This window comes from Oncorhynchus mykiss, chromosome 31 (assembly GCF_013265735.2).
Source record: "Oncorhynchus mykiss isolate Arlee chromosome 31, USDA_OmykA_1.1, whole genome shotgun sequence".
NCBI lineage: Eukaryota > Metazoa > Chordata > Actinopteri > Salmoniformes > Salmonidae > Oncorhynchus > Oncorhynchus mykiss.
In genome coordinates this window covers 18,816,391-18,838,997 of record NC_050571.1, presented here as the reverse complement: position 1 = coordinate 18,838,997, position 22,607 = coordinate 18,816,391, and the positions used below count along the sequence as shown (strand labels likewise).

The 22,607-nt window shown below is 42.9% G+C and overlaps 1 protein-coding gene across 2 annotated transcripts in view; it reads left to right on the top strand.

The window, feature by feature from the left end:
* Nucleotides 1–22,607, top strand: part of LOC110504728 (storkhead-box protein 2) — a 102,563-nt gene that overhangs the window by 18,441 nt on the left and 61,515 nt on the right. The window contains exon 1 of one of the 2 annotated variants that reach the window (XM_021583523.2): nt 16,826–18,131. The exons of the other annotated variant lie outside the window; for it this stretch is intronic. Within the exon in view, the coding sequence (XP_021439198.2) occupies nt 17,966–18,131 (166 nt within the window). The 5' untranslated portion in view covers nt 16,826–17,965. Of the gene's footprint in view, nt 1–16,825; nt 18,132–22,607 lie in introns of those variants that run through there. 2 annotated transcript variants of the gene reach the window in all.

Genomic DNA, 22,607 nt, shown 5'->3' with positions numbered 1-22,607 from the left:
AATAAATCAGAATTTTAAGTGCTAACACGTTTTCACCACATTTCTGTAAAAACTGTGTTATATTATTTTAAATTCTGTCTTGACTTTTTCCTTACAGAACAGAAAAAGTTACCCCGCTGCCCAAATGGCAGGATTGTTGAGCTCCAAACCTCAGACTGTTCCGATCCAATACAGCCACTTCCCTACTCTGTCTAGGAGACTTACAGCCAATGAGGGACTCTTTAAACTGATGAAATATTTCTGTCTGAAATCGTGGCAATGTTTTTGTCCCTGGGCCAGTGGCCAATGGCCCTGAACTGTGGAGAGGATACTGAATAGACTGTTCAACTGGAATGGTAGAAATATCAGAAAGTCAGTCACCATTGTGATTCATGCAACTGCTACACACAGACGACCATTGAGCGGAAGAAAAGGTCAGAGATCAAACCATCAAAAAGGGATTTGATTATCTGGAAGGTAGTGACAGCTTTGGTATTAAATGTACATGATTATCTTTAAAGATGTTCATTGGTGGCTGCTGTGTCCTACTAGGTAGGATGGGGCACCATGAGGGAGTTGGTTCTCCTCAGAGTTCCCTGTGTGCCCCTGAAATCCCTGCTTCCACTCAGGTCCTCTCCCTGAGGACACAACCCCCTCCCTGTTATTCCAGCTGATCTTCCCACAGTGCTCTCTGCCTGACCGGGGTCAGAGGCCGTGCAAAGGAGGAGATGAGAGGGGGACCTGCACTCTCTCAGTCCGGGCCTACTAATGGCATGGCAGAGAGCATGAGATCATTTTATTACCCAAACAGTGCTGGAGCTGCATTAAAAACGACTTGGTTGGGGATGAGGGGTTGTGGGGGGTTTCGCTGGTGGAGCAGCTAGCTAGCTAGCTACCATTTTCAGAGCTCTTTCTGGCGCTCATTTTCAGAGCTCTTTCTCTTTCTGGGAAATGGAACATTGGTCAAATTAGGAAATGGGAGAGCAGCAGCAACAAAATATTAAATCCAGGAGGGCTGTGGTGATAGGGAGGGGGTGGAGGAGGGCTGTGGTGATAGAAAGGGGGATTGGAGGGGGTGGAGGAGGGCTGTGGTGATAGAGAGGGGGATTGGAGGGGCTGGAGTAGGGCTGTAGTGATAGAAAGGGGGGTTGGATGGGGTGGAGGAGGGCTGTGGTGATAGAAAGGGGGGGGGGGTGGAGGAGGGCTGTGGTGATAGAAAGGGGGGGGGGGTTGGAGGAGGGCTGTGGTGTTAGAAAGGGGGGTGGGGTGGAGGAGGGCTGTGGTGATAGACAGGGGGTTGGAGGGGGGGGGGGGAAATGGCTGACAATTTAGACCATGTTTGGCTGAGTCTCGAGGAGCGCTGTCATGTATGTTATGAGATTCCACTGATAAAAGGCCAAAGTGGTCCAGGTTTATGTGATGGGGAGAGGTCTGCAGGAGCTGTTTGTCCCAGGAGGGTTTCTCAGGCCCTGGGAGTGGAGGGGTGGTGGTGTTGGTGGGGGACGGGACAGAATATCTCAAACACGCCAAGACCCCAAGGAGAAGAATGATGGGGTGAGAGGGGGGCTGCGGCGGCTGTATCGTTGGCTGCTTACTGGGGTCACATGGTCAGTGTGGCTGTGCATGCCTGTCATCACTAAAAGGCCTGACATAGCACTCCCAGTAACATGAGCCCAAACTAATTCCGGAGGCCCAGGGGTCTGACTGGGAGATCACCACAGAGCCGCCCCAACTAGGGATGGGTATGAGGAATCGAGGACTCTAACGAACTTCCAAGCTCAATCTTGGTCCAGAGATGACATTTTTTTCAAATACTGTAAAACTATTTTGTGGAATGTTTTTAAAAATGTTTTTTTAAATGTATTTTATTTTTTATCTTTATTTAACTAGGCAAGTCAGTTATAAGAACAAATTCTTATTTTCAATGATGGCCTAGGAACAGTGGGTTAACTGCCTGTTCAGGGGCAGAACGACAGATTTGTACCTTGTCAGCTCGGGGGTTTTAACTTGCAACCTTCCGGTTACTAGTCCAACGCTCTAACCACTAGGCTACCCTGCCGCCCCAATGTGCTTTGCGGCTGCCTGAAGTGAAGTTTGGTCATGGAGACAATGTTAATTTATCTTATACCATGGCATTGTTGAATACTAATTTCTGATTGGCTTGAAGGGCATTCAAGAGCGTGCATTATTTCCCTATAATGCATGGTATATCAGCGGGGTAGAATTCAATGGCTATAGTTAATTCTTACATGTTCTATATTTGCTTTTGAAAACAAAAGTCGAATTGAAAACATTATCGGCAGTGTTGAATTCGATTTTCATTATAGCAAGCTAAGACTGATGGTTTGGTTACCAAGGCAACTACTGCAGCTATTTCAGTGGATGTTGTCGAACACATTTCTACCTGCAAATGAACACATTTCTAGCGTCAAATGTGTTAAATTATAGCCATGGTATGAAAGGTATAGTCAACTCGGGGCTCAATGTATTCTCTAGAAAATAATGCAACTCTGTTCCACTTGTTCATTATTTTCCAAAGAATGCATAGCCCCTCGTTGATTAGGCCTTACTTGACTATAGTGTTCCATTTGTACATGTGCATTTGCGGGGCACAACAAAAAATAAACCAAGCCAAGCATTACACTCTTCTCCCTAAATTCCCTTTCCCTTTGGTGTCTCATTCACTCAATTGCGCCCTGACCTCTCCCTCCACACACGCGTGCTGAGTGGGCACACAAGCTCCCGTTATGCCAGAAATAAATACCTATAAAACGTAGCTGATGGGGCACACAAGCTCCCGTTATGCCAGAAATAAATACCTATAAAACGTAGCTGATGGGGCACACAAGCTCCCGTTATGCCAGAAATAAATACCTATAAAACGTAGCTGAGTGGGCACACAAGCTCCCGTTATGCCAGAAATAAATACCTATAAAACGTAGCTGAGTGGGCACACAAGCTCCCGTTATGCCAGAAATAAATACCTATAAAACGTAGCTGAGTGGGCACACAAGCTCCCGTTATGCCAGAAATAAATACCTATAAAACGTAGCTGAGTGGGCACACAAGCTCCCGTTATGCCAGAAATAAATACCTATAAAACGTAGCTGATGGGGCACACAAGCTCCCGTTATGCCAGAAATAAATACCTATAAAACGTAGCTGATGGGGCACACAAGCTCCCGTTATGCCAGAAATAAATACCTATAAAACGTAGCTGATGGGGCACACAAGCTCCCGTTATGCCAGAAATAAATACCTATAAAACGTAGCTGATGGGGCACACAAGCTCCCGTTATGCCAGAAATAAATACCTATGTTATGCCAGAAATAAATACCTATAAAACGTAGCTGATGGGGCACACAAGCTCCCGTTATGCCAGAAATAAATACCTATAAAACGTAGCTGATGGGGCACACAAGCTCCCGTTATGCCAGAAATAAATACCTATAAAACGTAGCTGATGGGGCACACAAGCTCCCGTTATGCCAGAAATAAATACCTATGTTATGCCAGAAATAAATACCTATAAAACGTAGCTGATGGGGCACACAAGCTCCCGTTATGCCAGAAATAAATACCTATGTTATGCCAGAAATAAATACCTATAAAACGTAGCTGAGTGGGCACACAAGCTCCCGTTATGCCAGAAATAAATACCTATAAAACGTAGCTGATGGGGCACACAAGCTCCCGTTATGCCAGAAATAAATACCTATAAAACGTAGCTGAGTGGGCACACAAGCTCCCGTTATGCCAGAAATAAATACCTATAAAACGTAGCTGATGGGGCACACAAGCTCCCGTTATGCCAGAAATAAATACCTATAAAACGTAGCTGATGGGGCACACAAGCTCCCGTTATGCCAGAAATAAATACCTATAAAACGTAGCTGATGGGGCACACAAGCTCCCGTTATGCCAGAAATAAATACCTATAAAACGTAGCTGATGGGGCACACAAGCTCCCGTTATGCCAGAAATAAATACCTATGTTATGCCAGAAATAAATATTTGTAAAACGTAGCTGATGGGGCACACAAGCTACATTCCTTGCCAAATGACGAAAGTGTTATCATCAAAATGGATTGGTTGATTTGAGGTTGGAAAGTACACTACATGACCAAAAGTAGTGGACACCTGCTCGTCAAACATCTCTATTTAAAATTATAGGAATTAATATGGAGTTGGGCGTCCCTTTGCTGCTATCAAAGCCTCCACTCTTCTAGGAAGTCTTTCCACTAGATGATGGAACATTGCTGCGGGGACTTGCTTCCATTCAGCCACAAGAGCATTAGTGAAGTCGGGCACTGATGTTGGACAATTAGGCCTGGCTTACAGTCGGCATTCCAATTCATCCCAAAGGTGTTCGATGGAGTTGAGTTCAGGGCTCTTTGCAGGCCAGTCAAGTTCTTCCACACTGATCTCAACAAACGATTTCTGTATGAACCTTGCTTTGTGCATGGGGGCATTGTCATGCTGAAATAGGAAAAGGCCTTCCCCAAACTGTTGCCACAAAGTTGGAAACAGAATTGTCTGGTATGTCATTGTATGCTGTAGCTTTAAGATTTTCCTTCACTGGAACTAAGGGGCCTAGCCCAAACGAAGAAAAACAGCCCCAGACCATTATTCCTCCTCCACCAAACTTTACAGTTGGCATTATGCATTCAGGCAGGTAGAGTTCACCTGGCATCTGCCAAACTCAGACTCGTCTGTCAGACTGCCAGATGGTGAAGCGTGATTCATCACTACAGAGAGTGTGTTTCCACTGCTCCAGAGTCCAATGGTGGCGAGCTTTACACTACTCCAGCCGACACTTGGCATTGCGCATGGAGATCTTAGGCTTGTGTGCGGCTGCATTTCATGAAGCTCCTGACAAACATTTCTTGTACTGACGTTGCTTCCAAAGGCAATTTGGGACTCAGTAGTGAGTTTTGCAACCGAGGACGGACGATTGTTACGCTCTTTAACACTCGGCGGTCCCATTCTGTAGTCTACTTTGCGAACTGATAATGCCATTTAGAATTGGTTAGCCGAGGCCGAACCCCCCTAAACATAGACAAGGTTCCACACTGAAAGTATGCAAAACCATTAGTTTGATAAAGACAGAGCGTATTTTCATCAGCTTCATTAAGCATAGGCCTACTCACCAAGCAGATGTTTTGGCTGTAATTCATCTCCATGCTGTGTTCAATGTGGAATTGTTCATCCATTTATAGAATTCCAAAAAACATGCAGAATGAACTAAATCAGCTGTATATCGAAAGACAGATTTTGGTTTCTGACCGTCTCCAAGTTGAGCCCTGTTTCAAATGATCACTCTTTGACAATCACTGTTGAGGCACGACATCACGTCTTTCATTTGGAAAACTATTCTGTTCTATTTTATTTTGTTATATTACATCACTCTTTACTATAAAATAGGTATCTGACTGTGATAAGGACTCTGGAAATAAGAGTGTCTTGTCTGCTAAATGGCCAAAACAATGCTATGCCATTGCACAGCTATAGGCTTCTACAAGCAATCGCCACTGCTGAGGTTACTGGCCTTATTAAGATTTTGTTCCACAATATAATATAACCAGTTGATATCGCAGATTGTGTTCCATTATATCATGTAACCAGTTGAGAATACTGATTGTGTTTCACAATATAATATAACCAGTTGATATCGCAGATTGTGTTCCATTATATCATGTAACCAGTTGAGAATACTGATTGTGTTTCACAATATAATATAACCAGTTGATATCGCAGATTGTGTTCCATTATATCATGTAACCAGTTGAGAATACTGATTTTGTTCCACAATATAATATAACCAGTTGATATCGCAGATTGTGTTCCATTATATCATGTAACCAGTTGAGAATACTGATTGTGTTTCACAATATAATATAACCAGTTGATATCGCAGATTGTGTTCCATTATATCATGTAACCAGTTGAGAATACTGATTGTGTTTCACAATATAATATAACCAGTTGATATCGCAGATTGTGTTCCATTATATCATGTAACCAGTTGAGATTACTGATTGTGTTCCACAATATAATATAACCAGTTGATATCGCAGATTGTGTTCCATTATATCATGTAACCAGTTGAGAATACTGATTGTGTTTCACAATATAATATAACCAGTTGATATCGCAGATTGTGTTCCATTATATCCTGTAACCAGTTGAGATTACTGATTGTGTTCCATTATATCATGTAACCAGTTGAGAATACTGATTGTGTTCCACAATATAATATAACCAGTTGATATTATAGTTCAAAATAATTCATGTTAAATGGCACTTGCTTTTTTATTGACTGTATATTTATATGTATGTGTGTGTGTGTATGGGGCTATTTAGCAATTAGGATTTGTTTTCTGTAGTGGTTATTATTTTGGCATACTGTAGATAAATAAAAATAAAAAATTGTCAAGTATTTGGGGGAATGTGGTTGGGTGGTATCTAGATTTTCTGTACCACACCGGGGTATATTGCCGAATGTGCACGGAAGGGGTATATTTACTTTATCAAAACTGTTTAGGCAACAGGGATCTTGATCCAGGAGGGGATTGAATGTCTCTGATGTAACCAATAAGCTTGATCTTGACATCCAGCCACTTAGCTAGCAAGTTAACAAACCTGATGCGTAACTGGAGCCCCGAGCTGGATATAATTGATTTGATTTCTTATATTTATACTTTTAGTTGTAAGCAGTTGCATAGCATGTACCCACTCCCCCCGGGAAATATCGCCCAAGCCTATCGAACAGTCAAAACATTTCAAATGCTCATCCCTAACCCCAACCACACCACCCCAATATGGATACAATGACTTCAGCAAGGATAACGACATTTATTAAATGAGTGGGTTGATGTTCCTCTTGGCTTGGTGAGTGGTTGAAAACCCACGCAGTTATTTCTTACTGGCCCATCCTTTCAGAATACTAATTGGTGTGTAAGGCTGCAGTGTTGGGGAAGCTGAGGGTGAATGACATTGACCTTAGGCTTAGACAGGTTTTATCATGACTTTTATCCCTCTGGGGCTCCATAGTGTCTCATTACAAGGAAATGTAATTTAAAACCACGTCTGCTTAGCATCAGCTCAGAGTTAGCCTATAACTCTTGAGGATGTAACGGGAGTTGCCTCATGGCTCGAAGCGAATCAAATGTTTTCTCTTGATATGAAAAGTGAAAAATCTGTCGGCGCTAGCTAACATTTACTGTTTCTAAATTATTTTTGTAGCACCAGTCTTGAATTTCAGTGGTTATTTTGCAATTTACTGGCCTATGTTTTGATTTTATACAGGTTACAGTGCCTTCAGAAAGTGTTCACACCTCTTTTCTTATTCCACGTAACGTGGGATTAACATGAACTTCATTGTCATTTTTTTGTCGATCTAAACAAAATACTCTGTCAAAGTGGAAGAAAAATTCTAGCATTTGAAAAACAATTATGAAAAATAAAACACTAATAGAACTTAACTAGATAAGTATTCAACACCCAGAGTCAATGCATGTTAGATTCACCTTTTGGCAGCGAGTCTTTCTGGGTAAGTATCTAAGAGCTTTGCTCACCTAGATTGTGCAAAATATGCCCATTTATTGTTTTCCAAAATCTTCAAGCTCTGCCAAGTTGGTTGTTTGTCAATACTAAGCTATTTTCAAGTCTTGCCATCGATTATAAAGTCGATTTACACTACCGGTCAAAATCTTTAGAACACCTACTCATTCAAGGGTTTTTCTTTACTTTTACTATTGTCTACATTGTAGAATAATAGTGAAGACATCAAAGCTATGAATAACTATGAAACATGGAATCATGTAGTAACCAACATTTTTTTAAACAAAAATATAGTTTATATATGAGATTCTTCAAATAGCGTCCCTTTGCCTTGATGACAGCTTTGCACACTCTTGGCGTTGTCTCAACCAGCTTCACCTGGAATACTTTTCCAACAGTCTTGAAGGAGTTCCCACATATGCTGAGCACTTATTTGTTGTTTGCTGCTTTTCCTTCACTCTGTGATCCAACTCATCCCAAACCATCTCAATTGGGTTGAGGTCGGGGGATTGTGGAGGCCAGGTCATCTGATGCAGCACTCCATCACTCTCCTTCTTCGTCAAATAGCCCTTACACAACCTGGAGGTGTGTTGGGTCATTGTCCTGTTGAAAAACAAATAATAGTCCCACTAAAGGCAAAGCAGTTAGGATGGTGTATCGCTGCAGAATGCTGTGTTAGCCATGCTGGTTAAGTGTGCCCTGAATTCAAAATAAGTCACACACAGTGTCACCAGCAAAGCACCATGACACCACCACCTCCATGCTTCACGGTGGGAACCACACATACTGAGATCATCCTTTCACCTACTCTGTGTCTCACAAAGACATGGCGATTAGAACAAAAATCTCCAGTTTGGACTCCAGACCAAAGTACAAGTTTCTACCGGTCTAATGTCCATTGCTCGTGTTTCTTGGCCCAATCAAGTCTCTTCTTTGAACGGATCGATGCAGGAGATGAGACGCAGGTACAGGGAGTGAAGGTCTAATAACTGACGGACATGAAACAGAACAGGAACAGCGTCTGGACAGGAACACATAACAACAATTATGCGAACACAGGGAACATCACAGGGGAACAGACAGATACACAGGGGAAATCAACCACGTGAAGGAGTCCAGGTGAGTCCAATGAGTGTAGCTGCGCGTAATGTTCAAATCAAATTGTATTGGTCACATACACATGGTTAGCAGATGTTAATGCGAGTGTAGCAAAATGTTTGTGCTTCTAGTTCCGACAGTGCAGTAATATCTAACAAGTAATCTAACAAATTTGACTACCTAATACACACAAATGTAAAGGGATGAATATGAACATGTACATACATATACAGTGCCTTGCGAAAGTATTCGGCCCCCTTGAACTTTGCGACCTTTTGCCACATTTCAGGCTTCAAACATAAAGATATAAAACTGTATTTTTTTGTGAAGAATCAACAACAAGTGGGACACAATCATGAAGTGGAACGACATTTATTGGATATTTCAAACTTTTTTAACAAATCAAAAACTGAAAAATTGGGCGTGCAAAATTATTCAGCCCCTTTACTTTCAGTGCAGCAAACTCTCTCCAGAAGTTCAGTGAGGATCTCTGAATGATCCAATGTTGACCTAAATGACTAATGATGATAAATACAATCCACCTGTGTGTAATCAAGTCTCCGTATAAATGCACCTGCACTGTGATAGTCTCAGAGGTCCGTTAAAAGCGCAGAGAGCATCATGAAGAACAAGGAACACACCAGGCAGGTCCGAGATACTGCTGTGAAGAAGTTTAAAGCCGGATTTGGATACAAAAAGATTTCCCAAGCTTTAAACATCCCAAGGGACACTGTGCAAGCGATAATATTGAAATGGAAGGAGTATCAGACCACTGCAAATCTACCAAGACCTGGCCGTCCCTCTAAACTTTCAGCTCATACAAGGAGAAGACTGATCAGAGATGCAGCCAAGAGGCCCATGATCACTCTGGATGAACTGCAGAGATCTACAGCTGAGGTGGGAGACTCTGTCCATAGGACAACGAGTCGTATATTGCACAAATCTGGCCTTTTATGGAAGAGTGGCAAGAAGAAAGCCATTTCTTAAAGATATCCATAAAAAGTGTTGTTTAAAGTTTGCCACAAGCCACCTGGGAGACACACCAAACATGTGGAAGAAGGTGCTCTGGTCAGATGAAACCAAAATTGAACTTTTTGGCAACAATGTAAAACGTTATGTTTGGCGTAAAAGCAACACAGCTGAACACACCATCCCCACTGTCAAACATGGTGGTGGCAGCATCATGGTTTGGGCCTGCTTTTCTTCAGCAGGGACAGGGAAGATGGTTGAACTTGATGGGAAGATGGATGGAGCCAAATACAGGACCATTCTGGAAGAAAACCTGATGGAGTCTGCAAAAGACCTGAGACTGGGACGGAGATTTGTCTTCCAACAAGATAATGATCCAAAACATAAAGCAAAATCTACAATGGAATGGTTCAAAAATAAACATATCCAGGTGTTAGAATGGCCAAGTCAAGGTCCAGACCTGAATCCAATCGAGAATCTGTGGAAAGAACTGAAAACTGCTGTTCACAAATGCTCTCCATCCAACCTCACTGAGCTCGAGCTGTTTTGCAAGGAGGAATGGGAAAAAATTTCAGTCTCTCGATGTGCAAAACTGATAGAGACATACCCCAAGCGACTTACAGCTGTAATCGCAGCAAAAGGTGGCGCTACAAAGTATTAACTTAAGGGGACTGAATAATTTTGCACGCCCAATTTTTCAGTTTTTGATTTGTTAAAAAAGTTTGAAATATCCAATAAATGTCGTTCCACTTCATGATTGTGTCCCACTTGTTGTTGATTCTTCACAAAAAAATACAGTTTTATATCTTTATGTTTGAAGCCTGAAATGTGGCAAAAGTTCGCAAAGTTCAAGGGGGCTGAATACTTTCGCAAGGCACTGTATATGGATGAGCGATGGCCGTGCGGCATAGGCAAGATGCAATAGATAGAATACATACATACATACAGTTGAAGTCAGAGGTTTATTTACACTTAGGTTGGAGTCATTAACTTCTTTTTCAAGCACTCCACAAATTTATTTTTAACAAACTATAGTTTTAGCAACTCGGTTAGGACATCTACTTTGTGCACGGCACAAGTAATTTTTCCAACAATTGTTTACAGACAGATTATTTCACTTATAATTCACTGTGTCACAATTTCAGTGTGTCAGAAGTTTACATACACTAAATTGACTGTGCCTTTTAAACAGCGTGGAAAATTCCAGAATATTATGCCATGGCTTTAGACACTTCTGATAGGCTTATTGACATAATTTGAGTCAATTGGAGGTGTACCTGTGGATGTATTTCAAGGCCTACCTTCAAACTCAGTGCCTCTTGGGAAAATCTCATGGGAAAATCAAAAGAAATCAGCCAAGAGCAATTTCCAAACGCCTGAAGGTACCACGTTCATCTGTACAAGCAGTAGCACACAAGTATAAATACCATGGGACCACACCGCCGTCATACCGCTCAGGAAGGAGACTCATTCTGTCCCCTAGAGATGATCAGGTACAGAAGTATCTATATCCACAGTAAAATGAGTCCTATATCAACATAACCTGAAAGGCCGCTCAGCAAGAAAGAATCCACTGCTCCAAACTGCCATAAAAAAGCCAGACTACGGTTTGCAACTGCACATGGGGACAAAGATCGTACTTTTTGGAGAAATGTCCTCTGGCCATACTGACCATGGTCATGTTTGGAGGAAAAAGGGGGATGCTTGCAAGCCGACGAACACCATCCCAACTGAGAAGCACGTGGGTGGCAGCATGTTGTGGGGGTGCTTTGCTGCAGGGGGGACTGGTGCACTTCACAAAATAGATGGCATCATGAGAAAAGGAAAGGAAAATTATGTGGTTATATTGAAGCAACATCTCAACACATCAGTCAGGAAGTTAAAGCTTGGTCGCAAATGGGACTTCCAAATGGACAATGACCCCCAAGCATACTTCCAAAGTTGTGGCAAAATGGCTTAAGGACAGCAAAGTCAAGGTATTGGAGTCAAGGTTTTGGCCAAAATTCACCCAACTTATTGTGGGAAGCTTGTGGAAGGCCACCTGAAACAATTGACCCAAGTTAAACAAGGCAATGTTACCAAATACTAATTGAGTGTATGAAAATATCTGACCCACTGGGAATGTGATGAAATAAATAAAAGCTGAAATAAATCATCATCCTCTACTATTATTCTGACATTTCACATTCTTAAAATAAAGTAGTGATCCTAACTGACCTAAGACTAAATGTCAGGAATTGTGAAAAACTGAGTTTAAATGTATTTGGCTTTGGTGTATGTAATCTTCTGACTTGAACTGTATGAGATGCGTAATGTAGGATGTGTAGACATGATTAAAGTGGTGTTATTTAAAGTGACTAGTGATACCTTTATTAAATTCATGTATTACATTTATTTAAGTGGCCAGAGATTTGAGTCTGTATGTTGGCAGCAGCCACTCTGTTAGTGATGGCTGTTTAACAGTCCGATGGCCTTGAGATGGAAGCTGTTTTTCAGTCTCTCGATCCCCGCTTTGATGCACTTGTACTGACCTCGCCTTCTGGATGATAGTGGGGTGAACAGGCAGTGACTCGGGTGCTTGTTGTCCTAGATGATCTTTTTGGCCTTCCTGTGACATCGGGTGCTGTAGGTGTCCTGGAGGGCAGGTAGTTTGCCCCCGGTGATGCGTTGTGCAGACCGCACTACCCTCTTGAGAGCCTTACAGTTGTGGGCGGAGCAGTTGCCGTACCAGGCGGTGATACAGCCCGACAGGATGCTATCGATTGTACATCTGTAAAAGTTTGTGATTGTTTTAGCTGACATGCCACATTTCTTCAGCCTCCTGAGGTTGAAGAGGCGCTGTTGCGCTTTCTTCACCACGATGTCTGTGAGGGTGGACCATTTCAGTTTGTCCGTGATGTGTACACCCGTCGATGTGGATGGGGGGGGATGCTCCCTCTGCTGTTTCCTGAAGTCCACAATCATCTCCTTTGTTTTGTTGACATTGAGTGAGAGGTTATTTTCCTGACACCACACTCCGAGGGCCCTCACCTCCTCCCTGTAGGCCGTCTGATGTTGACAGGTGCGTGTAAAGACGGGTAGCCTGGCGCCCTCGAGCTCCAGGGAGGTGGAGCGGCAGCAGGCGTGACATTCTTCTTATTGGTGTCCTTTAGCAGTGGTTTCTTTGCAGCAATTCGACCATGAAGGCCTGATTCACACAGTCTCCTCTGAACAGTTGATGTTGAGATGTGTCTGTTACTTGAACTCTGTGAAGATTTTTTGGGGGGATGCAATTTCTGAGGCTGGCAACTCTAATGAACTTATCCTTTGCAGCAGAAGTACCTCTGGGTCTTCCTTTCCTGTGGAGGTCCTCATGAGAGCCAGTTTCATCATAGCGCTTGATGGTTTTTGCAACTGCACTTGAAGAAACTTTCAAAGTTCTTGAAATTTTCTGTATTTACTGTCCTTCATGTCTTGCTTATTTGAGCTGTTCTTGCCATAATATGGGCTTGGTCTTAAATCAAATAGTGCTATTTTCTGTAAACCCCCCTACGTTGTCACAACATTGTCTCAAATGCATTAAAAGAAATTCCACAAATTAACTTTTTCTTTTTTGTTGTTGAATTTGTACCCTGTTTTCTCCCCAATTTCGTGGTATCCAATTGTTTTTAGTAGCTACTATCTTGTCTCATCGCTACAACTCCCGTACGGGCTCGGGAGAGACGAAGGTTGAAAGTCATGCGTCCTCCGATACACAACCCAACCAAGCCGCACTGCTTCTTAACACAGTGCGCATCCAACCCGGAAGCCAGTCGCACCAATGTGTCGGAGGAAACACTGTGCACCTGGCAGCCACAGGAGTCGCTGGTGCGCGATGAGGCAAGGACATCCCTACCGGCCATAATAATAATAATAATAATAATAATAATAATAATAATAATAATAATAATAATAATAATAATAATAATATAATGTAGACAATAGTAAAAAATAAAGAAAAACTCTGGTATGAGTAGGTGTGTCCAAACTTTTGATTGGTGGTGTATGTCAAAACTGTAACTAGGCCACTCAGGAACATTCAGTGTTGTCTTGGTAAGCAACTCCAGTGTATATTTGTTTTAGGTTATTGTCCTGCTGAAAGGTACATGTGTCTATTGGAAAGCAGACTGAGCCAAGTTTTCCTCTAAGATTTTGCTTGTGCTTAGCTCTATTCCATTTATTTGTATCATAAAAAACTCTGTAGTCCTTGCCAATGACAAGCATACCCATCACATGATGCAGCAAGCACTATGCGTACTCAGTGATGTGTTGTGTTGGATTTACCCCAAACATAACGCTTTCTATATTCAGGAATGAAGTTCATTTCTTTGCCACATTTTTTGCAGTTTTACTTAAGTGCCTTATTACAACAGGATGCATGTTTTAAAATAATTTATTCTGTACAGGCTTCCTTCTTTTCACTCTGTCATTTAGGTTAGTATTGTGGAGTAACTACAATATTGTTGATCCATCCTCAGTTTTTTCCTATCACTGCCATTAAACTCTGTAACTGTTTTAAAGTCACCATTGACCTCAAGGTGAAATCCCTGGGCGGTTTCCTTCCTCTCTGGCAACTGAGTTAGGAAAGATGCCTGTCTTTGTAGTGTAATTAATTACTTCACCATGGTCAAATGGATATTCAATGTCTGCTTTTATAAAATAAAAAAATACCATCTACCAATGTGCCCTTCTTTGTGAAAACCTTGCTGTTTTTTTTGTTGAATCTGCGTTTGAAATTCACTGCTCGACTGAGGGACCTTTACAGATACTTTTATGTGTGAGGTACAGAGATGAAGTACTCGTTAAAAAAAACAGTTTAATCAAATGTATTTATATAGCCCTTCGTACATCAGCTGATATCTCAAAGTGCTGTACAGAAACCCAGCCTAAAACCCCAAAGAGCAAGCAATGCAGGTGTAGAAGCACGGTGGCTAGGAAAAACTCCCTAGAAAGGCCAGAACCTAGGAAGAAACCTAGAGAGGAACCAGGCTATGAGGGGTGTCCAGTCCTCTTCTGGCTGTGCCGGGTGGATATTATAACAGAACATGGCCAAGATGTTTAAATGTTCATAAATGACCAGCATGGTCGAATAATAATAATCACAGTAGTCGTCGAGGGTGCAACAGGTCAGCACCTACGGAGTAAATGTCAGTTGGCTTTTCAAAGCCGATCATTGAGAGTATCTCTACCGCTCCTGCTGTCTCTAGAGAGTTGAACACAGCAGGTCTGGGACAGGTAGCACATCCGGTGAACAGGTCAGGGTTCCTTAGCCGCAGGCAGAACAGTTAAAACTGGAGCAGCAGCACGGCCAGGTGGACTGGGGACAGCAAGGAGTCATCATGCCAGGTAGTCCTAGGGCTCAGGTCCTCCGAGAGAGAGACACTGTTATGCAACATATTATGTCTGAACATATTTAGGATTGCTATAAAAAAAGGGGTGGAATATATGTTGACTCAAGACATTTCACATTTTCCTTTTTAATGAATTTGTCAACATTTTGAAGAACATAATTCTACTTTGACATTATGGGGTATTGTGTGTGTGTGTAGGCCAGTGGGGAATTTTTTAAATATTTTTGAACCATTTTAAGTTTGGGCTGTAACAGAACAAAATGTGGAAAAAGTCAAGGGGTGTGAATACTTTCTGAACACACTGTATTTTGATTCTTCCTTTAATCTGTGACTGTTCTTTTGGCTGTGGCTAAGTCAGTCACATTATTGTCCAGCTGGGCCATTCCTACAGAGGAAATATGGTGGAGAAGTTGTCTTTATTCACAAACAGTGAACTCTGACCTCATCTTTATTGGACAAATTAGAGAATGAGGTTAATGGTTGGCTCAGAGTAGGGCTGGGTGATATGGCTTAATAATCATATCGGAATTGTTTTCTAACATATGGGCGATTCACGATATAGATCAACATTTTTGAATGTTTTTGCTTTACAGGCATTTGGAATATCGCATAACAAACATTCATTCAAATTAATTCAATATATTGCCCAGTTCTAGCGCAGAGAGGAATATACCATTTCTCATGTTTCTTCAATGGATTTCAATGAAACACAGACTATCTTGAAATCCAGGCTAACCCTGAAGTACCTCTTGCCCTGCCTGCACTTTATGTGAACATTGGTGAACACAGTGCACTTTAGTGCATCGTGATTTATATTTAATGTATGTAGAATTAGTCTCCTGCCTCTCGCTAGCTGTCATCGTATTCCTGATGTGGAGAGGTTGTGGAGCGGAGGTGCTCTGCTCTCACTCTGAGCTGGTAGGCTGGCTGGAGTCTCTGTCTCGATGGAAACAAACGCCATCTCTGAGAGACAACCTATCGTCCTGAGGATGAGAGGTTACTGATCAAGCTCACAGAGACGGGGAGAGAGAAACGAGGGAGGGAGAAACGAGGGAGAGAGAAACGAGGGAGAGGCTCCAATTCTTCCAGCCAGCCCACTCCACTCCCTGCCGCCTGGCTGTCGTGGAATTATCTCTCAAACTCTCATTCCTGAGGAATTGCTACTGCAGCTGTTGGACTGAATCCTAACGAGTGAGTGGAAATCATGGGGACCCTGCGGATGACCCTGAGCAGAGGAGGGAGGATAGGAAGAAGAGGTGGAACGAGAGCGCACAGAGTGGAGAGAAAGCAAAGGCAGCAGGACAGTGTCTTTTAGCAGGAGCAGCCGATAAGAATTTTCTTTCTCCTTCTGAGGTGGAAGAGGTTACGACTTGAGGCAGAGTTTTCTTTCTCCTTCTGAGGTGGAAGAGGTTACGACTTGAGGCAGAGTTTCTATAAATTGTACAGCTTTGTATGTAAATAACCATCCAGCTCTTCACTCATAGGCTGGGCTGGGAGCCAGGGGGGCTGTGGGAGCCTAAAGGGAGTTTCAACATTGAAATGCAAAGCCTGACAGGATCAGTGAGTCTAACTCAAGACAGCTCCTCCATTGGCATGGGACAGGGGGGCTGACTGACTTGCTTCCTGCTCCCCCCCCTCCCTGCCCCCCCCTACCCACTCCTCTTCCAGAGCAGCCGGATCTGTGAGCAGAGTAGACGTTCAGGACAACAACACAGCGAGAGAGAGAGCTGTAAAAGGAGAGCGAGAGACTGCTATAAGAGAGAGGCAGAGAGAGAGAGCTGTAGAGCAAGAGACTGCTTTAAGAGAGAGGGAGAGAGAGAGCTGTAAAGGAGAGCAAGAGACTGCTTTAAGAGAGAGGGAGAGAGAGCGCTGTAAAGGAGAGCGAGAGACTGCTTTAAGAGAGCGAGGGAGAGAGAGAGCTGTAAAGGAGAGCAAGAGACTGCTTTAAGAGAGAGCGAGGGAGAGAGACTGCCGCACTGAGGGTTGGAGGAGAAAAACAGGAATACAAAGGAAAGGAGAAAGTCATTGCTTTCTGCTCATACACACTGGCTGGGTGGTTTTCTTCCCTGCGCGCCCGTGTGTTTTTCTTATCCTCGCTCATATGTATCGAGCTCCCATCCTCCATCATCCATCCACACACGCGCAGACAGAGCATAGATACGCTCGCTCACTACACACCCTTTCTGAAGGAGAGAGAGCTGTGGCCGTGGATGGACCAGTTTTAACAGGGGATCGCCTGCTACTGATGAAGAAGCGTTTATTTTTTTGCACTTTTGCTTCACAGATTTCCCTGATTGGATTTTGATTAGAGGAGAGGGGGGTTGGGGTTTTGTTTGTTCATGTGCTGTTTGGCTTGGCGCAGGGCCTACGGCACAGAGCTTCCCGTCCTTTTCTCTGGGAGTCCAGGGAGACGGTGAGTGACACTGGCTCTGGACAGCCCTCCCCTGGCTGCAGATCTCATCTGTTTGGCCTCTTTTGTGTTCGCGGCTCGTGGTTAGCCAAGCCCTCCCTCCCGCACTGAATTGAGCTATTGTCTGGATTTCGGGGTCTCTCACGCTGCCCCACTACCCCCCCCCCCCCCCCCCCAGTGTTCGTTTGTCTCTGGTCACGCTGAAGCTGGAGGCTGGAAGCCTGGATTAATGGCAGACGGAGGAAGGTAATGCATCGCTGGACGCTGCCTCTGCTTTTGGATCACTCAAGGAAAAGGAACGAGACCTTCCCACAGCATTCAGCCAAGCAGCTAGCGTTACCACGGTTTGTCTGTGAGATCGTGCCTTGAGTGAGTGTGTGTGTGTGTGTGTGTGTGTGTGTAGCAGGGAGAGAGACGGAGGGAGAGTAATAGTATTCCAGTGATCTAGCTGCCTGCTTCCATGTCTCCAGCCTGACCTGGGCTGAGGTGTAGCCCTCCCTCAGGGTGGATGTGGGGACGGGGGTATCAACAACCCTCAGGAGGTCAGCCTAGCCCTCCCTCCCTCCCTGCCTCCCCATGAAGAAGACACAGAGCACCACCCTGCGTCGGGCCTGGCCCAGCTCAGATTTCTCGGACCGGGCCTCAGAACGCACCCGGTCCCGCAGCGAGAAGGACTACCGCCTTCACAAACACTACCCCCCTCAGTACATCTGCCAGTCCCCCCGGGGCTACATGACATCAGGTGGGTCTGTCAGTCTCTGCTCTGCTCCGTCGACATGGAGCTAGCTACTACGGCTCATTCTGTGTGTGTGTTGCTGTTTGTACTGTAGTAAGGTGTGATGATGTTGGGGTTTACATTTTTTCAGGCGGGGTACTTGTTTGTCTTGAAATATGTCAACCTATTATTTGCTTTACAAATTACAATGTGTCTCTGTTATTATAGATGGACCCAGCAATATTACATGATGACATCACTGTATTTTTACCACCATGATTTTTCATGATAATATCTTAACGGCTGAACATCAGTCTGGAATGGTAGCATTGTGTCAAAAGGCTGAGTTAGTTGGTAAGATTCAGCAGGCTGATCAGATCTAGGGTTGAATCAGACAGTGCAGAGGCCTTTGTCTGAATCTTGGCTGATGACAAACAATTGGACCGGGCATGACCAGGGTCAGATGACACCAGCTAAACATGCTTGTAATGCTTGGGAAACAGTATTTTAAAATGCAGGCAATCACCTGTGCCAGAGAGAAAATAGCCTACAATATGCAAGGGATATTTTAACCATTATGTTTCATTGTTGGTTAAACAGCTCATTTTGATAATGAAAAGAGAGAGAGCGAGAGGAACCTATTGGCCTTGTCTGATTAATATTCAGCAGTAGGCCTCGTTCATGTAGCTTATCAAAGGAAAAAGACAACCTCCCGCGTTTCTTTTCAGCAGAAGATGTAGTCCCTCTGCTAACCACAAACCCCAGAATGCATTGCCACTCTACAACGCACAGTGCCAGGATGTTCTGTTTTGTTTCCTCCATCCTAATAATTTTTTAAGCGTGCCTAACCTCAGAGTTGATTTAATTACTTCTTGTTAATGTGGGGAGCAGAGCTGACACAAACCGGTGGAGCTGGGATGCATGTTAGGGGGCCTGAGAACGTCTCCAATCAGTTTGCTTAGGCAGAGAAAAGGAGAGCCTGAGTATTTTCAGCCTGAACGAGCCCATAGAGAAAGGCTGAATGGAGGCTGAGGCGAGGACCGCCAAGACTTACATTGATTCAAGGCCTCTTCAAGTTTCCTAGCAACACAGCGGGTCAGAGGGTAAATGGCCATGGCCATTATTGGAAATGAATATGAATTGGAGGAAAAAGACCTCAAATTAGAATACATGACCGGGAGACAGAGCCAGAACCATTTTTGCTCAATTTTGTTGGTCGAGGGTTTTCTGTGTGCGTCAGCAGTGGACAGTCTGAGAGCCAGCAGCTACTGTAGCTTTTCAAATAGGAAGAATAGGCTTACACAATACAACATCCTGGCAGCTGAGCTACATGATGCAACTCGACAAAGTAAACAATAACAAGAGAATATTCACTCATATTAAACGAATAGGACCCTGTGTTTTGGTTAATCATGTCCCATAACCTGGATTTTAAACTTTATTTTAAGCCTTTCCAGAAATGACAATTGAAAGCAATTGTCTGAGGATGGTCCTGGACCATCTTACATAAAAAAGAAAAGGGGACAATTTGATGAAAAAGCTTTAAATAAAAGTTCAAATCCAGGTCATGTGACATGACTAGCCAAAACACAGGGCACTACAAAGGAATAATACATTATCATATATATGAATTTCAGCCATTTGGCAGAGTAACCACGACTAAACTATTCCTTTGCGTATGAAGGCATCATATGAACCAGTGGTGGTAAGAAGCCGGTGGATTGTAGTAAGGGGCTGACTTATGGCCTTAACCATAGACCTTGTCTCACAGGCTGCAGCAGCATTAGAGGGCCAGTCACAATCACAGGCATTGTTTAGAGATAAACACCCTCCGCTTTGGGCTTCGTCCCACATGGCTCCCTATTCCCTATATAGTGCACTGCTTTTGAGCAGGGCTTATAAGGCTCTGGTCAGAAGTACAGCTCTATGTAGGGTATAGGGTGTCATGTTGGACGTGGCCAGAGGGGGAGCTGCAGCTAAGCTGGACCTTGTGCTCAGTCTTAATGTTCTCTAATGTCATTAGTTCTCTCATGGGTTTTACATGGGGACAAAATATCTGGTTCTGATAGTATCATGGTTCTCCATCCCAAAGCTCAGATTCCTGGGCCGTTGATTGGTTTGGTGCATGAATATTGGCTTGTTCCCTGGCCTTTCACTGCAAAGTAGAGGTCGACCGATTATGATTTTTCAACGCCGATACCGATTATTGGAGGACCCAAAAAAGCAGATACCGATTAACTGAAGGAACTGAATGAACACTTATTTTAACTTAATATAATACATCAATAAAATCTATTTATCCTCAAATAAATAATGAAACATGTTCAATTTGGTTTAAATAATGCAAAAACAAAGTGTTGGAGAAGAAAGTAAAAGTGCAATATGTGCCATGTAAGAAAGCTAACGTTTAACCTTTCTGATCTCCCCATCCCGGATCCGGGTTCGTGAATACAGACTCAAGCTCATTACCATAACGCAACGTTAACTATTCATGAAAATCGCAAATGAAATGAAATAAATATGCTAGCTCTCAAGCTTAGCCTTTTGTTAACAACACTGTCATCTCAGATTTTCAAAATATGCTTCTCAACCATTGCAAAACAAGCATTTGTGTAACAGTATTGATGGCTAACGTAGCATTTAGCATTAGCATTCAGCTGGCAACATTTACACAAAAAAACAGAAAAGCATTCAAAAAAATCATTTACCTTTGAAGAACTTCAGATGTTTTCAATGAGGAGACTCTCAGATAGCAAATGTTCAGTTTTTCCTGAAAGATTATTTGTTTAGGACAAATCGCTCCGTTTTCTGCGTCACGTTTAGCTATGAAAAAACCCCTGTATCCAGGATTGTGTAAATCTATCAGCAAGCTCATTAGCATAACACAACGTTAACTATTTATGAAAATCGCAAATGAAATGAAATAAATATGCCATCTCTCAAGCTTAGCCTTTTGTAAACAACACTGTCATCTCAGATTTTCAAAATATGCTTCTCAACCATAGGAAAACAATCATTTGTGTAAAAGTAGCTAGCTAGAGTTAGCATTTCGCGTTAGCATTTAGCGTTAGCATTAGCGTTAGCATCCAGCACGCAACATTAACAAAAACATAAAAGCCTTCAAATAAAATCATTTACCTTTGAAGAACTTCTGATGTTTTCAATGAGGATACTCTCAGTTAGATAGCAGATGCTCAGTTTTTCCAAAAAGATTCCTTGTGTATTAGAAATAGCTCCGTTTTATACATCACATTTGGCTACCAAAAAAAATCCATAAATTCAGTCCTCAAAACGCAAACTTTTTTCCAAATTAACTCCATAATATCGACTGAAAACATGGCAAACGTTGTTTAGAATCAATCCTCAAGGTGTTTTTCACATATCTCTTCATTGATACATCGTTCTTGGAAACATGCTTTCTCTCCTGAATCCCAGGAGAAAATGCCTGCACCTGAAGATTACGCACAAATTTAGACAAAGGACACCGGGCGGACCTCTGGAAAATGTAGTCTCTTATGGCCAATCTTCCAATGATATGCCTACAAATACGTCACAATGCTGCTAAGACCTTGGGCGAACGACAGAAAGTGTAGGCTCATTCCTTGCGCAATCACAGCCATATAAGGAGAGAATGGAAAACAGAGCTTCAGAAATTCTGCTAATTCCTGGGTGATGCATCATCTTGGTTTCGCCTGTAGAATGAGTTCTGGGGCACTTACAGACAAAATCTTTGCAGATTCTGAAACTTCAGAGTGTTTTCTTTCCAAAACTGTCAAGAATATGCATAGTCGAGCATCTTTTCGTGACAAAATATCGCGCTTAAAACGGGAACGTTTTTTATCCAAAAATGAAATAGCGCCCCTAGAGCTCTAAGTTCCTTGCTCAGAACATGAGAACATATGAAAGCTGGTGGTTCCTTTTAACATGAGTCTTCAATATTCCCAGGTAAGAAGTTTTAGGTTGTAGCTATTATAGGAATTATAGGACTATTTCTCTCTATAACATTTGTATTTCATATACCTTTGACTATTGGATGTTCTTATAGGCACTTTAGTATTGCCAGTGTAACTTCCATCCCTCTCCTCGCTCCTACTTCGGCTCGAACCAGGAACACAACGACAACAGCCATCCTCGAAGCAGCGTTACCCATGCAGAGCAAGGGGAACAACTACTCCAAGTCTCAGATCGAGTAACGTTTGAAACACTATTAGCGCGCACCCCGCTAACTAGCTAGCCATTTCACATCGGTTACACCAGCCTAAACTCGGGAGTTTACAACAGGAGTCATAAACAGCGCAATGCTTGAAGCATTGCGAAGAGCAGCTGGCAAAACACACGAAAGTGCTGTTTGAATGAATGCTTATGAGCCTGCTGGTGCCTACCATCGCTCAGTCAGACTGCTCTATCAAATCATAGACTTAATTATAACATAATAACACACAGAAATACAAGCCGTAGGTCATTAATATGGTCAAATCCGGAAACTATCATCTCGAAAACAAA